At 38.2% G+C, this 27984-nt stretch overlaps 1 protein-coding gene across 1 annotated transcript in view; it reads left to right on the plus strand.

Annotated features, from left to right (window-relative positions):
* Positions 1 to 1356: 1356 nt before the first annotated feature.
* The window catches only part of LOC112133872 (uncharacterized), a 319730-nt gene continuing 293102 nt past the window's right edge, over positions 1357 to 27984 (plus strand). The window contains exons 1-3 of the mRNA XM_024248864.3: positions 1357 to 1419; positions 17383 to 17468; positions 17805 to 17970. Of these exons, the coding sequence (XP_024104632.1) occupies positions 17403 to 17468; positions 17805 to 17970 (232 nt within the window). The 5' untranslated portion in view covers positions 1357 to 1419; positions 17383 to 17402. The remainder of the gene's footprint in view (positions 1420 to 17382; positions 17469 to 17804; positions 17971 to 27984) is intronic.

The raw sequence follows: 27984 nt of genomic DNA on the forward strand, positions 1-27984 counted from the left end.
TTCTAACTGATCATGGTTAAATAAACTATGTACATTCATATAATATTTTGGAATTATTGAAATGATATTTATAGAAAGTTTTTAATAATATGAAGAGTGTTCAGATTATAATGATAAATTGGAAGAAATCCAGGATATAAAATTAAATGGTTATTTTGTTGCAAATGTTTTCAAAATTGAGCAGAGAAAAAAGAATGGAAGAAAATACATCAAAATGTTAATGAATAATAAAAATATTCGAATGGTTGGGTTATGGACAATTTTAATTTTATTCAGAATTTTCCATATCATAAAATTTTGTCTTAATAATGTGAAGATCAGTGTTGAGTTTTCTGTTTTATATTTGCTTTGATATAAATTTCTCACAAAAATGCAGTTGTTGAGAACAAATTTTAAAAAATATTTACCATCAATACTCTCCTACTAAGTATACCAAAAAAGCAAGTTATTTGTCAGTACAGTATGTTTAGTAGTTAAGTATAATTCTTCCTGTGAGGATCTCCTTGTGGAAGCAAATTAAATTTGGTATGTAACCTCTGCACTTTAATAACATTTGATCTACAGCTGACCAAATACAAAGTGCAATCTCTTGTTGAGAGACAAAAGCTGAATTCTACCCTGTATCAATTATACATATAAATTTACTTCACCAAGTCCTGCAGATGATGGGTCTTGCTTTAAACCCTAGTGATTGATGAAAGCAGACAAAACTTTCAGATTTCCTGTGTGAGTTAGAGGCATTGCCACCCCTTGTCCTGGATCCCCAGCCTGAGTTACAGAACACAATTTTAGGGAAACAGCCCAAATTCCCAAACCGGCTGAATTGACTGAATTTCTGTTACATTTTACTTTCATTTAGTGATTTTGGGTAGGTCACTTGCTTTTGAGAGTTTAGCACAAACACAAGATTTGTTTGAAGAATACTACTATGGAAAACAATATATTAGCAGAATTGGGCACTTTGAGGTTGGAATTGGGAAGAAAGTCTTTAGTACAAGGCCAAGACATAGAATAATTACTTTCTGTCCTGAATGGGCCTGGAGAGAAATATTGCTAGAGGAATGATCTGTGAGAAAGCAGATGAAGGAGGGAGATGGAGGCCAGAGGAAGGCCCAGTGGCACCTCTGCTACCGGTATAATTATGACGTTAAATTTCAGTCAATCTACAGCACATTTCCTAAAATTAAAAAAAAGTTTTTGATGACTGTTTTCAGAAATGAATCATACGGCATCTGGGGAAGTGCCTCTAGGGGTTTTAAACAAATCCTCTATTAGTCATGAGCAATAGGCTGAGTTATAAAACCATATCTGGAGAATTACATTTCAAAAGACTCATCCTTTTGCCTTTTATGTTACCAGGTGCTGAGCCAGGTGTTCTACATAAATTATCTCATTTGTTTTTTCTGACAACATAATAAGGTAAGTATTATAAATCCCATTTTATAGATGAGGGAATGAAAGCTCAAACAGTTCAATCAGTTGCTCAGTGTCACTCAACTCACACTGGGATTTGACAGGTTATCTGCTCAACTCCAACGTCCTCCAATGTCCTTGCCGTCCTCTCATAGCCCTCGCAGGAAGGCAGGCGTGGTATTTAAAGGTGCACAGAACACGAAAGGCACGTGGCCATGAGCTCACAGAGGGTAGTGATTATATGGCCAGGAAATGGACATGAAGTAAACCTATGCAGTAGGATCTATTTTTAGTACTATTACACAACAAATAGGTGAAAATACTTGATAGACATGTATGGGGACGAAGCTATCTAGAAATAATAACACAGAAGAATTTAGTAGGTTGGAAATAAGTCCAGATTCTACCAGGTAAATAGGCAGATCTAGGAAAATTACAGACGTGGCTTAAGGACCTTATTACAGGCATAATACCTTCTGATGGATGTAGTTTCAAGTGCATGCAGGTTTAAAATAATTTACATTTGATTACTTATGGATGGAAGTGAGTTTTGGGGAGACAAAATGTATCTTGTTTCCTCTTGGGAGCCTTGTGCACTGTATCAAACAGCCTAAATTAAAATAATTTTACTGGCCTGTGTGTGTTGATAAAATTACTATTTAAAGCAAACAGGCGCCTTCAATTTTTCAGAAGAGGAGGGAATTAGAGATAGAAAATTGGTAAGCTGTGACACCTGCACAGAATCCTTGTTTGAAATTCAGAAAGGGAATGAGCTACGTAAAAACTTGGTTTTTAAATTTTTTTTAAAAAGAGATGTGAGATGTTACTGCTGTAGTCTAAATGAACAGAACAGGAAATGTAATGAATTAACTAAATAATTTCCATATAGTCTAGTTTCTGAGAAGAAAAGAGACATTTAATTGGGACATGCATAGTAAGGTGATTCAGACAGGTGGATATAGGAATGTAATACAACGCAGACCAAAGATGACTCCTGTTTGGAGCTCCAAACTAGCTTGGCAGAGACAGACAGGAACATTAGGGGGCTCTGAGTTTGCACCAGGTATAAATGGGAAAGTCAGTTACTTGCTACTGTTGAGAAGGGAATACTGAGGTCCTTGGGCTGTTGATGAGAAAGGCTGAGGCTGAGTATATAGAGTTCAGATGCAGCCTACGCTATTAACCTACCTTCTGGAGAATGGAATCTGGAAAGTACTTTGTGATTAGCAGCTTGTGCCAGGTGGACCAGGCCAACAGAGGTGTATCAGTCAGAAACCACTCCAGCTAGTTAAGAGAAAGGATTAATTACAGTAATTATAATCACTAAATTGATTATAGAATCAGTGGGAAAATAGAGGAAACAGAAAATTAAGCTTTCAGAGACCACTTTGAATTCATATCACAGAACTAGGTTATCAAAAGAGCTATTTCCTTTCCTATTATCAGTAAAGTTGTCATGATCAGGGAACAGCCATGACCTGGAAGACCAAGAGAAGCCATGGAGGTACAGCCTCATTTTAAGTTCCACCTTTTAGTTATTGTACAAGTATTGGGGGAACTTAATCATATCTGGAGTCCTAGCCCAAGGCATGTACTCTGACTGCAGAAAAGTGCACCAAAAGGAGGTTGCATGGGTCATGTGCCTGTTCACCACACCCAGCACAAGAAGCATTGTGTGTTTGGAGGGACATGCCTGCTGTGGACCAGATAACTACTGGAGATGATGTTCCTTGTCTGTCACTCTTTTTGTTTTATTTTTTCTTGAAGGAAAATTCTCCACGCAAAACATAGACAAAAAACAAAAATAACTAAATTTTATGTTTTACAGTGTATGTAGCTAAATGATTAATTACATTTTCCTCATTTTTCTGGAAGAAAATATTTTGATATTGTGTTACTTTTAGGGAGAGTTATAGAAAGTGTAGGGCCAAGTGTATATTTCTCCTTTATAGGAATTAGTCTTCTACCCCAAATGCTATACTCCTCTTGAATAATACTCTAGATGCTGTTGTCCAAAGAGAATGTGTTCTGACCCAGGTCATGGAAACAGAGCCACTCACGAGCTGTTATTTTACTATTTTTATTATTATTTTTTAAGACAGAGTCTCACTCTGTCACCCAGGCCGGAGTGCAGTGGCGCGATCTCGGCTCACTGCAACCTCCGCTCCCGGGTTCAAGTGATTCTGCTGCCTCAGCCTCCTATGTAGCTGGGATTACAGGCATGTACCACTATGCCCGGCTAATTTTTGCATTTTTAGTAGAGACAGGTTTCAGCCATCTTGGCCAGTCTGGTCTGGAAGTCCTGACCTCAGATGATCCACCCGCCTTGGTCTCCCAAAGTGCTGGAATTACAGGCTTGAGCCACTGCGCCCAGCCAGCTGTGATGTTTTAGTAAAGGGAGGGGTGTTTCTGATGTAACCAGGCAGTTTCTCATTTTATATAGTTTCTACTTCTTTTCTTCCTGGAAAATTCTTAGGCACTAAGGTTGCAGGTGTTACTTGAAATATGTTTAAATGTGCAGAAAAACATGTATATTCTTTGTTTTGTTTTCTGAACCCTTGCCCATGGGGAGAAATCTTAAGTACTCCCTCATACATTTTGAGGTTAATATCTACATTTTTAAAAATCATAATTATATATTGTTGCAAAAGATGTACTTTTGGTTATAATTATTGATATTTTAAAAGAAAACGGTTACATCATTCAAATATATCCAATAGACTCAAAAGTAGAAAAAAAGGTATAAATTTAGAACAATTCTATGCAATTATCAAATGGTTTCAGATAATACTCAAAATCTCCGGTTTATTAAATTTCTGTGCTCCTCTGCCCACGCTCTTGCTGAGATGTTGCTGGGTGGGTTATGTGTGTGTAGGAGGGAGAGGATTCACTCAACCTCCTGGCAGAGGGGAGGAGTCACTTCCCAGAGGACCAGTTGGTGAGAGGAGAAGAGATAGCCCCACCCACTGCAGATATCTAACCTAGTTTCCTCTGAATAGTACCAACAGTGCCAGAGACAGGGAAGTCGGGATATGGCTGGCTGTTTCACATTCTTTGCGTGTTCAAAAGAGGAAGACTTCTTTTTTTCCTCCTGTCGTATCCTTCTACCACAGAGCTCTATGCTTCATAGCTTAGCTGTCATAATCTTCTCTCTTCTGGTAGTCTTCAACTTCTTTTATTTGAATAACCTCAAAATGATTTTCAAAATCTGTAAACCTCACCATACATTTTCAAGTTATTGTCTAAAATTTATCACTTTAACTTTAATAGTTACAAAGAATGTAATTTCTGGAGCATGGTAAGTATTGATATTTTTAAAGAAACTGTTAAAACGCTTTTAAAAATGTGTCCAGTAGAATCTAAATATGATTGTAATTTGACCTGCTATTATCCAATTATAAAATATGAGCAAGTTCTTCCTTAACAATAATTTTACATTGTTTCTTTTTCTTCTAAAATTTTTATTTTCATTCAATTTCTCTCCTAAGATTCTACCATACTCTTTAGGATAAAAATGCCTAATGTTTAGGGTAAAACATCCTATTGTTATAATATTATTATTATGTGTTATTATGGGCATATATTTCTATGCATAACATATTTTATTTCTAATCAAATATGTAAATTGAAATTTATTTTATTTCCTGTAGCTTTAAGTCTCATTTCACTGTCTGTCTGGTTTTGGTATCGGTGTAATACTGCCCTCATAGAAGAGTTGGGAAGTGATTCCTCCTATGCTATTTTTTGGAAGTAGACCATTAACTTTTAATAAAATTATTGAAATGACTGGATTTAAGACTACCATTTTATTATTTGTTCTCTATCCCCTGAATTTTCTGTTTCTCAGCTATTTTCCTCCACTCCACTTCTTTCTACCATCTTTTGGATTATTTGAACATTGAATTTTTGGCTATACATCTTTGTATTATTTTTCAGTGATTGCTTTAGGTATTACAACATAAATACCTAACTTTTCATAGTCTAATATGGCTAATATTATACCACTTTATGTTAAATGTAGAAAACTTGCAACCATATAGCTCTTTAACCTGTTTGTCCTTCATGGTAAAATATCATATAACATCTCCATACATTGAAAATCCAGAGTAGAATGTTATAATTTTTGCTTTCAGCAGAACTTAAAAGAAAAAAAAATCTTTTAATTTATACATATGTTTATCATTTCTGTTGTTCTTTATTTCTAAAGAGTCCAGTGATCTTGTGATATTATTCCCCTTCAGTTTGAAGAATCTTATTCTATCATTTCTTGTAGATAATATCTGCTGTGGATAGATTTTATTAGATTTTTTTTTCATTTGAGAATGTCATCCTTTCTCCATTTTTGATGGACATTTTTGCAGAATATGAAATTCTGGGTTGACTTTTATTCAGCAGTTTAAAGATGTTTTCCCACTGCATTCTGGCCCCCAATTGTTTCTGATGGGAAACCCAGGGTAATTAAAATCATTGTTCCACTGTGTGTCATAGTTTTTTTTTCTCTAGCTACTTTCAAGATTTTTTCTTTATGTTTGGTTTCAAATTTTAGATTATAATGAATCCAGGAATGATTTTTATTTTTGAGGTTATCTTGTTTGGCAGTAGTTAAGAACTGTGAAGGGTCTGAGATTTTTAGCTTACCTGCAAGCTAACAATTTCATGGATGCTGGTAGAAGATACAATACTCCTGGGTAAGAGACAAAGGACTTTATTATTTGTGGCACTGCAGGCAGCATGAGCTTCATATACTCATTGGTTTACCTGCCTCCAAAGTCCCATAGTGTGATATGGAATAGCCCAGGAAAATGCTGTATGCATAGTAGAGTTGAATTATAGCTGAGGAAAGCCTGAAATTTGAGAGGGTACTGATAACAGACATACCCAACTTTTGCCTGAAAAAAGACATTATCTTTTATTATAATGGTCATGAAACAAATCTACCGTGTGCCTCAGAGGGAGATACTGTCTTTATTACTCAAGGTTATTCGCTATACGGACAAGCTTGAAAAAATAATCTGAAATAAAAGCTGATATAAAATGTGCATAAATGCCATAGAGAATTGTTTTCCAATAAGGACGTGCTAGACTTCTTGAATCTGTTAACATATGTCTTTTTCCAATACTTAATAAATTTTTGGCCATGAGTGTTTTCAAATAATCTACCTGAATCTTTTTCTCCTCTCCTTTTGGGATTCCAAGGTCCTGTATGGAGACCTTTTAATAATGTCTCATGGGACTCTAAGGCCTACTAATTAAAAATATATATTTTATCTCTTTTCTTCAGATTAGATAATGATGGCAGCTGCAGCTCCAGATGGCCTGCTGCTGCCATCATGCCAGCTGCGGCAGGGAAGCACCACCAGGGTTGAGGAATCCATGGAGCTGGAAGGGAAAAGCAACATCCCTGCCTCCTCTGAGTTGGGGTGGGAGCTCCCCAGGTGCCACAGCAGCCACCCAAATTGTGGCTGCAGAACTGGGCCTCCCACTACATGGAGCAGGAAGAAGCTCCACCCACCAGAGCACGACTGCAGCCTCCCAAATTGCTCTTGGGGGCCAGGGAAGGCACCCCTGGCCTTGCAGGCTTGGAAGTGCCTGCTCCCACTTCCTGGCTTCTCCCTGCTGTCATCCCTGGCTCTGATCTTGGAGCAAAGTTGGGGCCAAGCCAGGGCACCATGAATGGCAGCAGGAGGCAGATAGATTCCTGAACAGAAGGGGGCAGGTCCCTGTTGAGGACCCACCTTCAGGCCAGGGAGGGCCTGAAGGCTGGGAGCCAGGCTAACAGTCCCACAGACCAGAGTGGGAATTTGTAGTGCCTTTTCTGGGCTGCCCATGGCTGTCCATGGACTAATCAGTGTGTACTTCCTCCCCACTGATGTCCATAAAAGCCTAAGTCTCAGCCAGAGCTGAATGGACAACAGGAGGACCAGCAGCAGAGAGGAGCTACTCTCTTTGCTGATAGCAGGAAATGTCGGGATGACCAGCTACAGAGAGGAACTACCCACATTAGGGCCTCCTCTCTGCTGAGGTCTTCAGAGACTAGCAGAGATGTCTGGACTACCAACTGCAGAGAGGAGCAACTCACCACAGGGCCTCCTCTCTGCTAGGAGCTAGGAAGACAATGGGATCAGCTGCCTGCAGAGAGGAGCAACCCTTTCCAGGGCCTCCTCTTAGCTAGGAGCTGGGAAGACAGTAGGATGACCTGCCTGCAGAGAGGAGCAGCCCACTCCAGGGCCTCCTCTCTGCTGAGAGCTGCAGAGATGATGGGATGACCTGCTTGCAGAGAGGAGCTTCCCACTCCAGGGCCTCCTCTCTGCTAGGAGTTGAACACTTGTCAGGACACCTGGCTGTGGAAAGGAGCTACCCGCTGTGGACCTCCTGTGAGCTATTCTGTTGCTCAATTAAGCTCTTCTTCAATTTGCTCACCCCCCACTTGTCGGCATACTTAATTCTTCCTGGTTGCAGGACAAGAACTCAGGACCTGCTGAATGGTGGAGCTAAAAGAGCTATAACACAAACAGGGCTGACACATGCCCCTTGCTTGCCACGTTGTAGATGAAGAGAAGGAGAGAAGAGCTGTGGCCCCTCATGGAGACCAGACCTAGGAGCTTTCCAAGCCAGGGCTGTGACTCCCTCTTTGGGATCCTGTGGTACCTGGCATGTCCAAGCTTCCAGGCACCACTGCATTCCCCTGGGCCAGCTGGGAAGCTGCTTGCAGTACACCTGGTCCAGCCACAGCCTCGCAGAGAGCTGGTGTCCATGCTGGCACCTGGGGCACCTGCCCAGCTGCAGCAGCCAGTGTGTCTGTGCAGTGGCTGGACCCTGCGCTTGCTCACACACCCCTCACTGCTGCACACCTGACTCACCCTTGGCAGGTGTGGAATCCAGGCCAGTAGTGTGAACCGAGCACAATCTGCCAGGCTGAATGGGTGGAATGAGCCCAGTGGGCCCTAGCAAAGCTTATGTTAAGGTGCCACTGGCCAGAGGTTTCAGGCCAGAAAAGTGACACCCCAAAGGTCCTGTAACAATAACTTCTATTGATTCATCTTCAAATGCACTGATTTTTTTCCTCTCTTATTTCCAATCTTCTGCTGAGCCCATCTGGTAATTTTTAAAATTTCAGATATTGTTTTTTTTCAGTTCCAAAATGTCCATTTGGTTATTTTTTGTAGCATGCACTCCTCTAAGAACTCTTATCCTTTCGTTCTTTTTAAATGTGTTATTCTTTAACTCACAGAGCATAACTATCACAGCTACTTTAAAGCCTTTGCCTAATAGTTCCAACATCGAGTCATCTTGGGAATGGCATCTGTTTATTGTATGTTCCCTTGAGAATTGGTCAGACTTTCCTGGTTCTTGCCATGATGAGTAATCTTGGCTTTTATCCTGGATGATGTGAATGTTATAATGTACAGTCTCTGGATCTGGTTATAATCCTCTGGAGAATGTTGATGTATAATCCTCTGGAGAAGGCAAACAACTTGCATTGGTTAAGATCAAGTGTTCTGTCCGATCTTTTATGGCTGTGGTTTATATCTCAGTTCAGTTCTCAAAGCATTTTCAATGCTAGTTTGAGTGTGTTCCTCACATGAATAACTCAGATGCTAGTCTGAGATATGGGCAGTGGTTTAAATCTCAGTTTATTTCTCAACGCCTTTACTGTGCTGGTTTGGGTCTGCCCCACACATGCACAGATGAGGAGTAAGCCTGAGCCTTGTATAGATTTACAGATTTAGTAGATCTCCTTTTCTAAGTCTCAATGTCCTGGGATTCCCTTACACTCTCCAGCATACAGGACCTACTTCCAGGCAGAAATATGGGGTTCCCCTAGAAGTTTTATGGCTGCTGCCACTGCCAAACCACTCTATGACTGGAGTTCACCCTGGAGATAAAGTTGTGAGAATGAACAACAATGAAAGAAAATAATGCCCAGTTTTCTTTTCTCTCTGCCATCTGCCTTATTTGTTTACCTTTCAGAACCTTCAGTAGTTTTTTTCAGAGTTCTCAGTTAATTGACAACAAATTTCTAGTTCTAGTTCACTAGAGGAATGAACTTTGGTATTTATATCTGGTGCTGGTTCTGAAACAACTCCCATCCCTTAACTATTTTAATGTGCATAATAATTTTCTCTTTAAGGCTCATCCTGAGAAGAGTTTGTGGTCAGTTATAGAAAAATGGTGATTATATCTTTGCTTTTCTTCTCTTTTCTGATTTCTTCTCTTATCTTATATTATCCCATCTTTCCCTAAAACACACAATACCCTTATGTTTTATGCTTTCTAGTGCCTGTGATTAAAAATCTTACCTAGGCCAGTTCTCGTCTCTTTCTTAGTATTTTCTCCACTCTGTTAAGAATCCCATTTTCTCAGTAATCTACTTGAACTTAGTTATCAGGTGAAGCACATTTGATAACCTAATTCTCTTGAAGGTGCTGTTGTCTGATAATGGTTATCGCTCCAGTCAGTGTTCCACTGAAATACTTTAAGGTATTTTTGGAAAATGACTTTGTATCAAATCTAAAGCCTCATCTCTGATACTAGAATTTTAAGTTTCAGCATCAGATAATTATAGAGATACTTTCATACAGAGTAAATCAGCAGTAAAATTTTACCCATATATAAGGGCAATCATGGTTGATTATTTATATGTGACAATTCTTATATTTATATTTTATAATAAAAACATGTATGATAATTTTTAAAAACCATGTTAGTAATAAAAGTGAATATATGTTTTAGTAATGGTTTAAACTTTTAACTAATAATTTTTTGGTAATTTAGTTATATTTAGTAATTTTTAAAATTCAGCAATAAAATATAGAAAATCTCTCAGGAACAGCTGGGATTATTGTTTTGTTGTTACTATCATGACACCCTTTAAGACATCATTAAATACTTTTACTAAATAAAAGGAAAATGGTAAATATGATTAACTGTGAAAAACAGATAAAAGGCTTAATTATGTTTTAAAAATTCTAAAAACAACAGATTTTTCTACCTTCTCCTCAAGTCACCCAAACCTACCTTAGTGAAATTTCTAGGATGTAAATCTAATGTTACAAGTTCTCTTTTTCATATTGCCTGGAAGTAATGTATGAAAACATTGGCCAATAGCATAGCGTTTAGGCAAAATAATTGATAGTCCTTAAAATTTAGGTCAGACATCATCATCTGCTTTGTAGCTTTTTCCCTGCCTCTGCTCAGAAGAATGAAGCAATTCACTGTGTATATATCAAGAAAATATTTATCATATTGTGTGCTAACAGCTTGTTTAATTGGCAGTCTCTTCCATTGGATTATGACTTCTTTGAAGTAAAAAACTCTGTCTTCCTCAATTTTGCTTCTTTAGAGTAACAGTAAATCCTCATTTAATGTCTGTCCAAAAGGAGCATGAAAAGTAGAGAAAGAAGGATGAAAAGAAGGAAAGATCATGGATAGCACCAGGGTTATTATGGTTCAAAGGAGCCAGGCATGGAACAGCCAAATATAATTCAAGTGAGTGGTAAAAAGTACAGTTTGGAAATCTAGAGCCCAGGGTCCTATTACATGGGCAAGAGGAAGCCAGTTTGTTTGTGTTTGCTCTGGGTTAGGAGGTAAAGCATTCGTCCAATCAACAAGAGAGGCAAGGCAAGCAAAGAGAGAATCCACCATGACATGCCATGACCAACTGGGTTGAGGTCCAGGTAGTTAGAGTTCAAGGTGAGCCAGATACTCACCACAGGAAACCATAAATGTGAAGAAACTCTGCTTTCAGGGGCATATTCTGACACAGTGGTTGAGGAGAAGGTGTGATGGCTGTTGGCATCCCTTCTTTGGTACCTTCTTTGAAAACAGCTTTGGAGATTTTATTTCATCCCTAGACTTGGGTTATTTGAAAGGGTGTCTCAGGAGTCTGCTTAAAACAGCAAAGTATATATTAAATGTCCAATGTGAGCAGACAGCTATGCAAGATGCTAGGAGCTGTGCTAAGCAAAAGCTCAACAGACAAAGCATCTGCTTTAGGGAAAAATAATATGAGGTGTGTGTGTGTGTGTGATTTCAACTAGGCTGAAATAATGTGTCTCAAGCTTGGCCTAGTAGAAATTCATGTTGTGAAAAAGTCTTAAATAATATTGGGAGAGAAAATACAACAAAGACTCGAAAATCAATGAAGGTTTAGAGGTTAGTGTGGGTGAAGCATTTTTCCCTTGTGCTTTACACTGTTTTCTGTTATCTATCAAGACACTGGACTAGATTTTACCATATGATAAATAGAAATTTACTAACCCCATTTGGGAAACTAGTCATTCAATCAATTCAGTTAAATAAATATTTTCAAATACCTTCATGTGTCTAGTGTTGTGGCAAATGTGGAGGAGAAAAGAGAATTATTGGCATCATCTTGCTTTTGAAAATTTATTGGCAGAGAACAAATGAAGCAGTATGAAATAACAAGAAGAAGGCTTATCACAAAGATCTTGAATGAATTTAATGAAAAGCCATGAAGAGCACCAGTATACAAAGCTACTTCTTGCTTTCTCAGATTATCTGTCGCAGGGATAGTCAAGGACTTGGATGACCATTGCGATGACTTTTGAGTTGAGTTCCCTGCTTGATTTTGCTTCTGTTCTCCAGATTCCTTTCTTTCTCTTGAGTTCCTGGACAGTGCTGGGTAATTTGATGTCATTGTCATGGCTTCTGTGCTGGTACTCTGGCTATGTCTCCCCCAGCGCTGGGCCTGTGAGACAGTCCTAGGGAGGGCTGGGCTTCCTACCTTCTAATTGCAGTAGGAAAGTAACAGAGCAGTCTGTAAGCACTGGGTGGATGCCTTTGAAACAGCTGGAATGGGCACCATTAAGAAGCAAATATTTTTTCAGCTTATATTAGGCGGTTATAATTGACTCTGTTTCTTTGGAGGTTGAGAAAACACATCTTTTTCTACTCTAACGTCAGCTCTTATGGCCAACCCCAGATGATCTTATCTTAGGTGATCCCAGCTGTTGGTGTTTTAATTTCTCAGTAAGTGTTATCAAAGAACTTAGAATACACTTTTCAGGAATGGTGTACTAGACCTTTGATTGAAAGAAACAAAGCTAGCTGAGTGAAAGGATATTTACTTAATATATAAACATGGAAATAAGCTGGGCCTTGTGAGAATGAAGCTGGAAACTGGAAAGCTTTAGGAATGGAGATAGATAATCCCTCTGCTTCTCTGTGCGTTTCTGGCCTTTGCTTCTCTCAGCACATTTGCTTTAATCCCTTGTTTCACTGTGCACTTTGGCTTTTTCTAACTTAAACATTAGTTCATACAATGGTCAGGCGGGTCACCCCAGCTCCACCTCTATATGACCTGTCAGTGGAAGTTCCTGCTATCTGACTCTAGCTTTGTAAGTCTTAGTTCAAAATGTCAGAGAAGGAGCTTTCCTGGAGACATGTGCCCACATACTGCTCAATTACTGTGGCCATAGGAGCAGGGTCATATGGTAAATATGTGGCCACCAAGCTCATCCCTACAGCTCATGTTGTGCTATAACAAATAATATGATACCAGCTGTGCAAGAATCCCCAGACTTACCTACAGAAGTGCATAGGAGTGAGATCCAGCCTTGGAGCAATCCTTCTTGCCCAAGTCAAGTCACCTTGCTGGCTCTTCCTGAAAGAGGATGACTCATTGCCTTTCTAGATCCAGAGTCTGAGAGTTCTCTCTTTGTTCAAGGGGTTCAGGGGTCTAACTGCCAAATTTCCAAGTTACCTTTTTTTATTTTCTTAAAGAATATTTATGGATATGGGTCCTCATGTATAAGGACTTCTGGTGGCCTGCCGCCTGGATATCCCAAGGTTCTCTGGATGTGCTCAGCCTGCATTGGATATCAGCATAACCCTGGTCACAAACAGTTTAATAAATTGCATGTTGTTAAAAAAAAGGGGAAGAGATTAATATGGCTAAGTTGATAAGGGAAAATATTTTCAGTGGCAGAAAATTCCCTTCTTTGATTGTTTCTTCCCCCATAGGCTTGAAAGAAAGTCAACTGTTTGGAGCAGACCAAAATCTGTCTTGAAAATTAGGGAGTAAATTTTATTTAATTCATTCAATGAACATTTGCTGTTCCATGCATCAGACACTGTGTGAAGTCCTATGCCAATAGAGATGATGTTCCTTGATTTGTAATGGGCCTCTCTGTATGCAGGATGGGCTACACAATTTGAGGGGCCCAGAATAAAATGAAAATGCAAGGTTCCTCCTTCGAAAATTATGAAGACTCTTCAAGTTGGTGATAGAGCATTAGATTAAGGGCAGGGCCCTTCTGAGTGTGAGACCCTGTGTGTTGTGCAGCTTGCATGTGCGCGAAACCATCCCTGGCTGTATGAGCATGGGCGTACTTTAACTATGTTCCTCACCATGCCATGAAGAAAATAGGGGACACTTTATTTCCTTCCTATGGAGTAGATATATGAGGTAGCCCCAGTGATTCCTCTCCTTCTTCAGACTGTTTGCACCATAGGCAAACAACAACAACAACAAAAACCTCAGAGTTTGTAATTATTTTAAAGAGTAAAACTCATTGCTTTTAATTATAATCTATCATAATTCAGTTACAATATGGAATAATCGGTAGTCATTAGTTAATTATAAATATGTGTTCCCTATAGCAATTTTCATGTTAAATCTCCCTTTTTCTTGTTATTGTGTAAAACTTTCAGGTGGTATGTTTATAAGCTCCTCTGTAATAGATTTTACATACAGTTAATTTTGGTTTAGTTTGTGTCCTGGATTATAATAGTCTACAAAATAGCACCTCAATACATTTTAGCTGAGAAAGACAATTGACCGGTTGTGTTTCAAAGGGATACAGTGATTTATAATGCCTGAATTTGCGAATTTCAAGTCTTTATTATGCTAAACCAGAGGGAAGTGGTTTATCCTGAGGGGAAAGTGGCAGATTTCTACAAGCTGTATAATGTACCTTAAAATAATTTAAGTAATAAGTTTCATCTCAGGATTTTCATTAACTCAAGCAGCATGTATTATAAAACACATCAGGTTGATGTATTATAAAAATTCTGAATTTTTTTAAGAAGGAAGGGCTTATGTAAAATATTTAGATGAAAAAGTTTCTAAAGTGAGAGTAAAGTGTCTTGGGAATTATTCATAAAAATTACAATAAAATTATCCTTTGTAGCATCAATATTTGGCCTGAAATGTAATACATAATCATATTGTGAAGGTCATTTTCTTTTTCAAGGCTGGACTTCTGAACTGATCTATCTTCCCTTATGTATTCTTTATCCCGCTGTGATGCTCCTGTGGACCTGGGCTCTGTTCTCTGCAGGACTGTCTCACTCTCCCATTTGCAGATGCCATTGTTTCAGGGGCAAAGAAAGGCTCCACATCAGATGCAGGCAGAAACTGAAGCTCTGGGTATTCCAGCCTGCCATCCACAGGCTTATTTCACCCTGCTTGGTTCCTGAAGTGGTGGGAACTTGAGAAACAATACACTGAGAGTCCCTTTCCTGCCATTGAGAACGATCTGTAAATAGTCTGTTAATTTGAGCTCATTGTCTGGTACATGAGAAAGATTCAGCTCTGGCTAAGCAGAGGTCTGCATCTTCCCTTATTCTTGCAATCCCATTGGAAGTATGGCCAATCTGCTGTATAGATCTGCTTGATGGGCTCCTGCCTTCTTGTTCCTGCTCTAGTTTTTTCCTGGGACTGGATCCTAGGCCATGGGGTTGCCTGGTACTCAACCTGATTTCCAAGTTCCTGTCAGGTTCTTTTCTCTGCTTCAAGCATTTATTAGAGAGACTTGAATATCTATCAAGTCTAATCTGACTCTGCCTGACAGTTGACTGGACAACTCTTCCATTGACCGGACATTCTTCTGTGCTCATTCCCCTGCCCCTTGGAATTAGATGTTGGTAATGTTGCAGCCTGACCAGACTCATGCAAGCATTTGCAATGCTCCAGTGAGATTGCTGATCTCTTCCCATAGTGGCCTCACCTTATTGGTATATTTCTCTCAGCTCCTACTCTATGCTGGTCTTAAAGGCTCCAGATTGTTACCAGGGCTTGGGCAACTATAACAGCAACCAGGAAATTGATTGAGATTAGTCATTAGTTGCAGTGGCTTATCAAAGTGCCTTGGATGTGATCTGAGTTGAGTGGTTGTAACTGAATTGATCTGCTCTATTGACAAAATATAAAAAATATTCCATCTATTTGCAGAACAATTCTTGTGAGGTAACAAAGAAAAGAAAGTACCATTATATGAGCACTTAGCCTACCTTCACCCCTCCTTTGGGGTAAAAATCAAAGTGTGCCTGCTTTTCTTTTAGCCACAGAGGCTGATGATCCATGATCCTCTCTGGTTTAGTTGCTCCAAGAGACTAAGAAGTTCTAGAGTTGACATGGGCTTCTGTTTTTTTTCTCTGGTGGCTCCCTGACTAAGAATTGGCTCTAGAGCTTGCTCCAGAACAATCAGGGGGAACTGAATTTCAACTCTCATTAGGCAATCCCCTGACTACTAAGGATCTACTACTCTCCTTTATCTCTCTCTTCTCCATTCTGAGCCTGCTCAGAAACAGAGATTTTCCCTGGACAAAGTTGCCTGGTAGTAAATGTAACAAAGAAGGGTCCTTTAAGCATCCACCATCTCCCATCCGGGCCCTGGCATTTTTGTTCCCTATACCCTCCAGGTTCCTTGTTTCGTGTCAAGACCCATTTTCCAGTTCCATTTGGGAAAAAGTAGTACACTTCCATTGTAAAGTGTAAATAAATAATAGCTAGCTATTGTCTTATTTTTATTAGATATGTACATATGTATAAATGTGTATATCAAATATGATATTATCTATATGTATTGTACTTATGAACAAAAAAGACATGAATTATTTTTAATGCTAGGTGAATAAGTAAAACAATCATTTGAATGAAGTTAACAAATCAAAACCCAAATAGTGAGGATGAGGAAATTTGAAGTTGGGTGAGAAAATTTGACTGAAAACATAGGTTAAGAATACTAAATATAATTGAGAATTAATGTTCTCTCTGAGCTTTCTGATATCTGAGGGCAAAATGACAATATGATTGGGTTCATAGATCTTATTTTGTCCTTGATCAAAGGAAACACATACATTTAAAGGAGAGATAAAATAATAAAATATCTATAATCTCTACACTCTGAGAAAAATTTAAACACACAAATCCTCTTATTGTAAGGGTTATGAATATATATTACACATTACTGAATGTTTATGAAATATATACATGGACTATACATAGTGTATATGTAGGAATATACATATTTATAGAGGGTATATATATGACTATAATTTTTAAAATTTTATTATGGAATAATTATTGAGCCCAAAAGGAGTGTGAAAGGATATTTAGGTGGTATGCATTGTTCCTTATCTCCTCAGATCACCCCACCAACACTACCCTTGGAGCCGTGATTTTCTCTGCAGGAAGCAGAATGCTTTTCACCAAGTAGGAAGCACATTCCCATGATGCGCTTCTCCAGTACAGTGTCTAGGGGTTTCAGGACATGTCTAGTCCCAAAGCTGTACAAATAATTCAGTAACTTCTCAGGTTATGAGATTACCCTCTGGTGAAGTCACCCTGGCTTGAGGGTTGGTTTGGCACAGATCATTGTTAGTAGTTATTTGTCATCGGTCTTTTAGTGTATTACTTTTTAGTGCAGATTTTATACTTCAGGTCAATCCTGGCAGCCAGATTGGCTGCTGTAATGAAGATGTGTGGATATATTTTCTATTCAAGGTTAGTGACATAACTGAATAGGCTTTCTTTGGGTTAAGAGTGACAAGTTAATCTTAGCAACTTTAAAATTATTTTCTGCTTGCTATATTAGAAGATATAAATACCTAAATGGGAATTTTTTTGTTTATTCTTATTTTTCTTCCAATACTTAAGTAAAATGCCATTATGATTTTCCATTAGAAAACATTTTAATCTGTGCACGCATATATTCTTTCTAGAAAAAGAAAAACATCCATTCATGAGAGTCCAGGGATACATGAAAATGAAGCAAATGAGGAAAGACCCATTCACATTCCTCCAAAAGGTAATAGAATATTAATACTGAAAGGAGTATCAGCTAATATGTAGGGATAAAAATCAGTAGTATTCTGCCTACAGTTCTTTCATTTTAAAATAATATTTATGAAGAATTTGATAAAGATAATCAGCCATGAAGTAATGAATCAAAGTACTTAGACTTCTAGAAGTATTTAGCTTGGGGTAAAAATGACTTAGCAATGGGTATTTCCTTGGTCCTGGAGAATGCCACTGTGCTCACAAATGTGAACACACAGCTCTGAAAAGCTAATCACACCTGCGATGTTGGTGGCTGTTTCTCTTAGAAATTCTTTCTGATGTCTATGTCGTGTCCTCTTTCCAGATCTGCGGCTCCATGGAATCATGTTACTGGCTCCTGGTAGTCCCTGACTTTACCTGTTTGTTCCAGGAACTTGCTTTATGGCCATTTGTTCTGATGATCAGTTTGGACAACCAACCTTTATTCCTCCACCTCAGACAATATTCAACATCCTGTAATCATCATAGTGGTAAGTAAGTACTTATTTCTTCCCTCATAGACTGCTTTATTTTAAAACCATTTTTCAGATGGGGTCTTTCTTTGACAAGCAGAGGATGCTTGGAAGCATTCCTCGCATACATTGTGTTGGGTCATTCTTGTCTTCATAACATATCTCAAATGTAGGCAAAATCTATACGTGTCTAAACCTACCAGTGCTTCTTTTCATGTTTGATGCTCCCTTAAGAGGAGAATTAAATGGAGAACAGGAATATCTATCACATAATTAGAGACAAAGTCTAAAGGGCACATATTTCAGAGAGATACTAAATATGGGGTTGAATTCATCCTAGGTGTAAGTGACTGATACCTGATCTTTTCCCTAGTCATATGGGTGGTGATGAGTGGAGGCAGAAACAGACAGGTAACAAAGGAAATGAATGTGTTCAGAGGAAATCTGGGATAATGTGGCGAAAAAAATTTGGGATGGGTTGGGGAAGAGGCAAACCTGGAGACTGGGAAACTTCATAAATTTTACCTACCTCAAAATGGCCCCTGAAATCAGCTCTGCATAAAACTTAAAATAAGTTTTGGATTGCCATTCTGGTTACATGCCTTCCCTGGCCAAAATATTAATAATTGGAAGTTGATGAGACATGAAAACTTAGGTGGAAATCCCTAAAGATGAAAGTGTGTAAATGCTAATCATCACTCTACAATGCCATACAGGTACCCACTGATTCTTAATTCACGTCTCCCTCTCAGTGCCAACTTGCTTTTCCCCTGGTTTTTCTCATGTCATTAAATGGCACTGCTCTTATTCCAAGACTCAGGCTGAAAACTTTGTAGTCATCGTGATTCCTCTATTTCCTTCAGATTATGGGGTCAGCATAAAGTGCAAATTTGTTTCCATAGCTGATGGGCCCTTCAGAGTCTGGCTCCTGGTTAATCCCTGACTTTGTCTCCTTCCATCCTCCCCTTGCTCACCACACTCCAATGCCATGGACTTTCTGCTGTTCTTGGCAGATATGTGCTCCACCTCAAGGCCTTTGCACATGCACTTCTCTCTGTGTTACTCTTTTCCTGGATATCCCTCTGGTTCACTCCAATCAGGACTCTGCCCACATAGCATATTACAGAGGCCTTCCCTGGCTACTGTATCTTAATTAGCACTTCCTATTACTCTCTGTTTATTTTGCCTTTTTTTTCATTATAGCATTTACTATTACCTGGCATGACATAATAGTACATGCCATGATGTTATGTATTTATACATGTATTGATGTATTGATCAATTGTGTCTCTCCCACTAAAAGGTGTTATATCAATTTTTCATATCTGTTATTTGTTTCTCTTTTGTAATCTCAAGATTTGTTGAATGAATAAGTAAATGAACAAGAGGTGATGTTTTTGGAAAGTAGCCATAATCTAGAACTATGTACATTAAAATAACTTTATGGTTCAGGCAAGGGTAAATAGCAGGCAACTACATAATTTTCAGAGTGCTAGGTGTGGAAGCCACTTACTTTTTAACCCTAGGTGCTGCCTGCTTTCCTTGGCCACCAAGGGGAGGTGTTACCATGTGGTGAGTCAGAGGTAAGAAACTATATCCTGGTGCCTCCCTGGGGAAACCAGTCCCTGTTCAGAAGGAGATGACAATAAATCTAGGGAAGGTCTTTTTCAGCTTCTTGAACCACAGGTTTTTTTTTTTTTTATGAATTAGATTACTGTCAGGTGCTTTTCTAAGGAAACTCACATCACAAACACTTAAAAATAACAAAAGTAAACCCAGCAGTGACAATGACTGCACATTCCTGAGGAACTTGGGGGAGGAAGGAGACAAGTTTCAAGCCAGAGTTTCGTGGTGACTAAGTATCCCATAACTTTGTCTGACAACCCTCCCAAACTGTGGGGGTGGCCTATGGGGACTGCTTCCAGTCTGGGCTACTTGGTACAATGGTATGAATACGTTAACAATAGGCAATATAGACAAATTACGTACTTGCATAAGGTAAAACTACATGATCCTTGTAAACAGAGAAGTTTCTCTTCTTTCTCAAGTAAAAGACAGACTTGAAATAGACCAATAAGTTGATAAAATGAACCAACAAGTGTATAGTATATAGAATTTGTGAGGCCATGACTGGCCAGACTCTTATTATAAAAGCATGGAAAGTGTGAATTTTGGAGACATGGAAGAGCTCAGCAACAACAGTGAAAAAATAATAAAAAAACACGATACAGGAAGAATACAATGGAAATTTGAGCCAGTAGCTGTTTACTTATTTATAAAGGGGTCTTTTGCAGAAAATATGGAACTGCTGTTTTTTACTGCCTTGTTTTTGAAGTCCGCATGACAATCTATTCCTGTGAAACTCATACCCAACTTTCAGAGCAGTTCCTCGACTATGTGATGGTTGAACATTGCAGCCTGGAATGTCCTTCATCTCCTTTTGTTATCTGTTATTTAGATTTCAAGGTAGGCACCTCCCCAACCCTTCTGTAAAATCAAATGCTCTGTGTTCTTTTCTTCCATGGCGTTGTAACTTGTTTACACCATCACTGTGCCACATTGGCCCACAGTAGTGCTTTCAAGACCTGCTGCCCGATAGCCTGTGATTTTTCATCAAGGCAGTATTGCCTTATTCATTTGTCTTAGTTTGGCACAGAGTAGAATTGTTAGCAGATTTCACCTTCTCTACCAGTATTTTCATTGTTTCAGTTTTCTTTTATTATTTATTTATATATTTATTTTTAAATTTTAGATTCAAGGGGTTCATGTGCAGGTTTGTTACATGGGATATATTGTATAATGCTGAAGTTTAGACTTCTATTGATGCCATTACCCAAGTAGTGAATATAGTACCTGATAGATAGTTTTTCAACCCTTGCTGCCTCTCTCCATCCTCCTTTTTGGAGTCTCCAGTGTCTATCATTCCCATTTTTGTGTCCATGTGTACTCAATGTTTAGCTCCCACTTACAAGTGAGAATATGTGGTATTTGGTTTTCTGTTTCTGCCTGAATTCACTTAGAATGATGGCCTTCAGCTGCATCCATGTTGCTACAAAGGACATAATTTTGTTCTTTTTTATGGCTGTGTAGTAGTCCCTGGTGTATATGTACCACATTTTCTTTCCAATCCATCATTGATGGGCACCATTCTGTTGTGGGAAGTCAGGGACCCTGAACGGAGGGACCAGCTGAAGCCATGGCAGAACATAAATTGTGAAGATTTCATGGACATTTATTAGTTCCCCAAATTAATAGTTTTATAATTTCTTATGCCTGTCTTTACTGCAATCTCTGAACATAAATTGTGAAGATTTCATGGACACTTATCACTTCCCCAATCAATACCCTTGTGATTTCCTATGCCTGTCTTTACTTTAATCTCTTAATCCCATCATCTTCGTAAGCTGAGGAGGATGTATGTCACCTCAGGACCCTGTGATGATTGCGTTAACTGCACAAATTGTTTGTAGAGCATGTGTGTTTGAACAATATGAAATCTGGGCACCTTGAAAAAAGAACAGGATAACAGCAATGTTCAGGGAACGAGGGAGATAACCTTAAACTCTGACTGCCAGTGAGCCAGGCGGAACAGAGCCATATTTCTCTTCTTTCAAAAGCAAATGGGAGAAATATTGCTGAATTCTTTTTCTCAGCAAGGAACATCCCTGAGAAAGAGAATGTGTCCCTGAGGGGAGGCCTCTGAAATGGCCGCTTTGGGGACAGCTGTCTTTTACGCTTGTAGCAGAGGGATGAAATAAGCCCTTGTCTCCCGTAGGGCTCCCAGGCTTATTAGGACTAGGAAATTCTCGCCTAATAAATTTTGGTCAGACCAGTTGTCTGCTCTCAAGCCCTGTCTCCTGATAAGATGTTATCAATGACAATGCGTGCCCGAAACTTCATTAGCAATTTTAATTTTGCCCCGGTCCTGTGGTCCTGTGATCTCGCCCTGCCTCCATTTACCTTGTGATGTCTTATTACTTTGTGAAGCACGTGATCTCTGTGACCCACGCCCTATTCGTACACTCCCTCCCCTTTGAAAATCACCAATAAAAACTTGCTGGTTTTATGGCTCAGGGGGCATCACAGAAACTGCCGACATGTGATGTCTCCCCTGGACACCCAGCTTTAAAATTTCTCTCTTTTGTATTTTGTCCCTTTACTTCTCAGACTGGCCGACACTTAGGAAAACTAGAAAAGAACCTACATGAAATATCGGGGGTGAATTTCACCCGATAGAGTCCATGTCTTTGCTATTATGAATAATGCTGTGATAAATATACAAGAGCATGTGTCTTTTTGGTAGAATGTTTTATTTTCCTTTAGGTATATGCCCAATACTGGATTGCTTGGTGGTAAGGTAGTTCTATTTTCAGTTCTTTGAGAAATCTGCAAACTGCTTTCTACAGGTCACTCTTCCAATTTTAAAGTAATCCGTGTCTCCACTAACATTGTGTTTGTATTTCTCCTGCTGCATTTGTCATAGCCTGTGCTGCCTTGGAACTACCTGAATTTATGTGGGGCCCTCTTGAGGGCAAGAGCCAAGTCTGATCTTGTATTCTCTAACAGGCCTAGCACAGTAGCTGGTCCTTAGTGATTGCTCAAAAACAGTTTCTACATTGTACTGAAGGAGCTATTGATGTAGTTGAAAACTTTTTTTGTTTTGCTTAGGTAAGACATTGCCTGACTGTGATGGTTGTTAATCATTGGTTTAGGTAATATGATGTGTAATTTATTTTTTGAAGATTATGTAATTAAAAATGGAATAAGTTCATATCTTTGAAGGGGGAAGAATGGATGTCATGACTTTACAACTTAGTTTATTTTACATCCAAAATTTAGTAAATATCTAATTTCAAAATGATATTTGTACTCTGCCTTAATAATGTCAAGCATGCTAACCTAAACATGCATGTGAAGTTCTATAGCTAATGGAAATTCAGAAATAAGAAAGGCTATTACAACTACAACAAGCTTGGCCACAAGAGACCATAGTACATTTAAAATAAAAATCCTATAAGATCCAAAAGATTGAATTGCTAATAGTGGAATTTCAGGCACAGAGGAGGAAAAGGGTGGATTTCATGATAAGATTTGGTCAGCCTTTCAAATCATACCATGAAGGATAAGTGTCTACTCATATTCTAGGCTGGTAAGAAGACAACCAATTATGCCATCATTTCCTTACATGATTGAAAGTAATTTCTTCAGATAAAGGGACTTATGGTTAAACTATAAAAATGTAGAGCAATCTATGGAGTCTTTTCTGCATCCTTGCTTGCTCTATTGTTTTACTCACAGTAAGTCACTCTGCCAACCTTATTAGATGGTTGTGTGATGGATTTTGCTCCTCTATATAATCGAATTTAATATTTTACTCTTTCCTTCATTCAAATGTTAGATATAATATTATAGCAGGGCAGCTTTTTCTCATTGGAAGAATATGAAATACAGGTTCTATGTGTTTGGGGCCAGTGGAGAATACTCTATTTCTAATAAGATAAATCATTCATTGAAGTAAAAGAAAAGTCGAGGAAAATCTCCCTTTAGATATTCATTTTGAAAATCTTACTGAATCAATGTGGTTAAAATTTTTCACTTTATTTTATAGATCACATAAACATACTTCCCTCTTTTCTCCAAGCCCCATTTGTCACGTACCCTTTAAGATACTATATGCATTGTTAGTGATATCTAATAGGCAATATCTAATATTTCTGTTAGTGATATCTAAGGCAATCTCTAATATTTCTGTTAGTGATATCTAAGGCAATATCTAGTATTTCTGCACAGGAGAAACAATATTGATTTTTTTTGTTAGTCCCTTCAAGTAGAAGCTTAAGAAATTTCAGTATTTGGGAATTTAATCAACTCTCAAACAGATATTCCTTGAGGCCTGTTTTATTTTAAGGGTAGTATTTTTGTTTTTGCACATAGTATATTCTAAATTAGCTGGCAGAGAAGATATTATAAAAATGGATTCATTTTGGAGTTGCACTGTGAGCTTCTTATTATGTAGATGGCTCTGTTTATTAATCAATCCAAGTTCCATATTTTTACTATAAAAAGGATTGTGTTTCTTCAGAATTATGCTAACTTGTAACATAAATGCCTTTCTATGAGGCACCTGCCATAAAATAAAACTCCTCTAGAAAGAGCATAAGGGTGGTGATGCTGAGTTATTCTGTATCTTCCAGGAAATCTCAAGAAGTATATGCTTCTCTGAAGGTCACATGCCTCATTGCTCTTGGAGAATAGGTTGACTTCAAGTTCATGTTCTTCTCTTTTACTGAAGTTGCATTTATTGGTCTTAGATTATCTGTCAAGAAGGATGGGAAGGAAAATTAAAATGCAAGCTCCAAGAGGGTACATGCTGTTTTGTTCATCATTTTCCAAGTGTCTAGCATAGCTTGAAGCATAAATAGGGATTTAATAAATGCTTATTGAATGAATGAAGATCAGTGGTTTTCAGGTTCATAATTTCATTCTTTATACAGGAAATTCTTTATGTTCATAATCTCACTCTTAATTACTTCACTAAATCACAGAGATTAAGAATAAGAGTTTTGGCATCAAGCAGGCCTGGATTAACTGTTGACTTTGGTTAAGTTACTAAATATTCCTTTAAACCTCAATCTCTTCTTCTGAAAAGGTGAAAAATGGGGTTGTGTATGTGAAGTTCTCTGAAGTATTTGGCACATAATAAACTCATGATAGATGGGCTTTATTATGAGTAGTATATTTTATAGGATATTTGCTTGTATTTATGCTTCTGAAAATCTACTTCAACTAAATAAAAAGTGTCTAAATAAAGCGAGAGTTTTTTTCTTTTTTTCTTACTTATTCTGTTACCTAAAAATCGGCAGTCCCCGCCTGAGCTTAAACTGTATTTTATTCTTGAATTAATAATTCTCCGTGTATGTCTGGAGAACTGAGTAAGGGTCTTGTCTGGGGATTATATACACTGTATAAAGCACAGAAGTGCTTCTTGGAAAAGGCCATTATAGCAGAAGTGAAATTTGAGGCATATTGCCTTGGTCAAAGTCAAAGGCAAAAGATTAGAGTATGGTTTTCCAGTTGCTCAGCCAGCTCAAGATTGAGTGCTAGATTAAAACTCTTAAATAAGAGTGAGCAAATACTACTAAAAGCCAAAAGCAAACATTAAAAACACTATCGATTTCTCAGCAAAATCTCTATTAGTCTTTAAAAACATAAGACACCTTCAGCATCATTGGTTCTAGCAGTGTCTGCAGCTGCGGAGACAAGGGTATGACTTGGGGAAATGGCACCATCAGAACACAGGATGCCTGGTCAGTCTGAAACAGCAACCTCAGTGGCGATATCTTCAGCCTCCCCAGCAGCACCGTCAGCATGGCCACTCTTATTTGTGTATCACCAGTGGCATTGATGACCCAAGTATTATCATGACAGTGATATGGCGCAACAAAAGTAGGAAATGTGGGTTGCCAGCCACATGGTAACCAAGAACACTAGTTCAGATGTATTAATACTAGGAACTTGTTAGGAATGGCACCTAACAAGTTTTGTGAAATTTGTGAAAAAGTTGAGGAAAAATTCAAGTTCCTGCATGATTGTAAGTAAATTCAAATAAAATAGAGTTTTGAGATTGTTAGTGTGCCCTTAGTTTTTGCCTGTAGACTGTGATGTATGGTCCACTTTGAGAGGAACTAAGTCAGTGTAAATTGTGGTTAAAAAAACCTTTAGATGATCTTGACTTGATAAATATTCAGTATTATATAAATTTCTGTGAGTACAAAGAAAGTGCATGATTATCATCCCTGAACAAAAATTGCTTTGAAAGAAAACAGGATTAATATTTCAGAGTTTTTAAAAAATAAATTTCTCATTTTGTTCTGTGGAATCAATTATAAAATTCCTACTGAGAATTATTCAATAAAAATCTGATTGTCATAATCCCTATAGTTTTAGAGGGAGAAAGGGAATTATGAGTCAACTACAATTAGTGTTGCTCTATATTCTCTTTGGGATCATCTTTATTAGATGATGCTCATGAAGTAGGAGTGGATTAAAAGTTGTTGGTTCTGCAGGAAGTGAAAAAAGTGTGACATTATGCTGCATATTCCAAAGATGAGGAAATTAGTTTATAAATTAGTAGTTTAGGAGTTTGGATGCAAACAACAGAAATTGACTATGGTTAGTAGATATAAATTTTGTTTTTCTAAAGATATAATGTGGGTCACAGAATTGATAGAAAAATTTTGATATTACTCCTATGATCCTCTTGATAGAGCATTATCCTGTATCAGTTAACTATTGCTGTGCAAAAGCCATCTAAAACTTAATGATTTAAAAAATAGGAGTTTTGTAATTAATCATGAGTTTATAAGTCAGATGGATGACTTTCTGATCTGCTCCAGACTTGGCTGACCTTGGCTAGGCTCACTCATGCATCTGCTGTCAGCTGGGGCATCTGACATGTTTAGGGGCTAACCGGCTAATGTCTGTAGTGATGGTGATAACTCAGCCATATCTTTCCAGTGAGCTAACTTAAGCTTTTTCTTATAGTAGCCATATACATATGTAGTTCTTATGGTAGGTATATACATCTATATGTGTGTAGCTACTGTAAGACTAGTGTGTATACACACACACATACACAGTCACACACATACACATGTATATTAACTCTTGAGATCGAGGTTCAAGATTGGCATACCATCACTTCTGCCACTTGGCCAAATTAAGTCAATGGAGAAAATAAAGTCTACCTCTTGTTGGGAGGGGCTCAAAGCTACATTGAGAATTGAATGGATAAAGATGAGGGAGACAGGGAAAGAATTGGGGACATTCTATTTAAGCCCACCTTTAGCTCCCTAATTCCAGGATCCCCAGAAGCTTCCATCAATCATGACATCAAGCTTGAATTCCAGAGTTGAATGATCTTAATCAGGTTCAGATATGGTTCCTTAGATATAGCTCCTTTTGATTCAGAGATGTATGAACTAAAAAACAAGTTAGCTCTCTTTCCCACAGCCAACATACAGTTGTGAGATAGGGACAGATAACTGCAAACAACACTTCTATCAAAAACAGGAAGCATGGGAGTCACTGGTTTGTAGCAGCTATGAAATCCAGCTGGAAACTTTTGCAGGTCCTCCTGTACTAGGAGCTGAGAATGCTCCTTAAATGGACCTGGGTTCTTTTCCCTGGGAATATCTTCTCAGCCCACTTGTCTCTACTGCTTCTTAGAAGTGGTGGGTTGCAGTCCACTGGTTTTTCTCACTATTTACCCTGCCATCCTTCCTTGTCCATCACCTCTTTGGCTGCTTCTGAAGAAACAGTTCACTTTTGCCAGCTAATATGATTTTTGAAACTGATTCTTTCCCATAGAAAGTTGAAGGCTAAAACCCTTTTGCAATTTGAACAATTTCAGTTCCTTTTAGTCTAAGCTGGTGGTATTTTCACATATGTACTTCCTAAAAAATCTTCCTATGAATTGAATCAAAATCCATTCCTTCTGACAAAAAATAAGCATGCCTCTTTTGAGTTACTGCTACTTTGGGATGACTTCTGTGGAACCACAGTCTTAAGATTCCTGATGTCCTTTTGCCTAAATGAGAAAACCTGTAAACCACCTTAATTCTTTTTTAGGTTTTGACTCTTGGTTTAATCTTTGTCCTCAGGCTGGGGACACTGGTAATGAGAAGTTCTATTTTCCAACTCACCAAGTTATGGCTCATTATATTCTCTCCAAATTCTGCTTTCAAATTTGTCAGTGATTTCTTTATGTTATGTTTTTTTCCACCTCTGTATAATATCACACACAGCTAGAACACTTTTAACATTTTTCCTGGAGATTGCTTTAGTCAATCCAAAAGTTCACTACATACACTTTTCATCTTTCAAGTAAGGCAGGCAACTGTTCTGTCACCTGCTTCATTATTCCATAATACAGCCACCGTATTTTCATCCTCTAGTATTATTTTCTCACCATTTTTCTGACTTTTGCTAACAGTCTGCCTGCTATTTTCCAGCCTCTGCTTCTTACCCAGT

The sequence above is a fragment of the Pongo abelii genome, chromosome 5, assembly GCF_028885655.2.
Source record: "Pongo abelii isolate AG06213 chromosome 5, NHGRI_mPonAbe1-v2.0_pri, whole genome shotgun sequence".
NCBI classification, from domain to species: Eukaryota; Metazoa; Chordata; class Mammalia; order Primates; family Hominidae; genus Pongo; species Pongo abelii.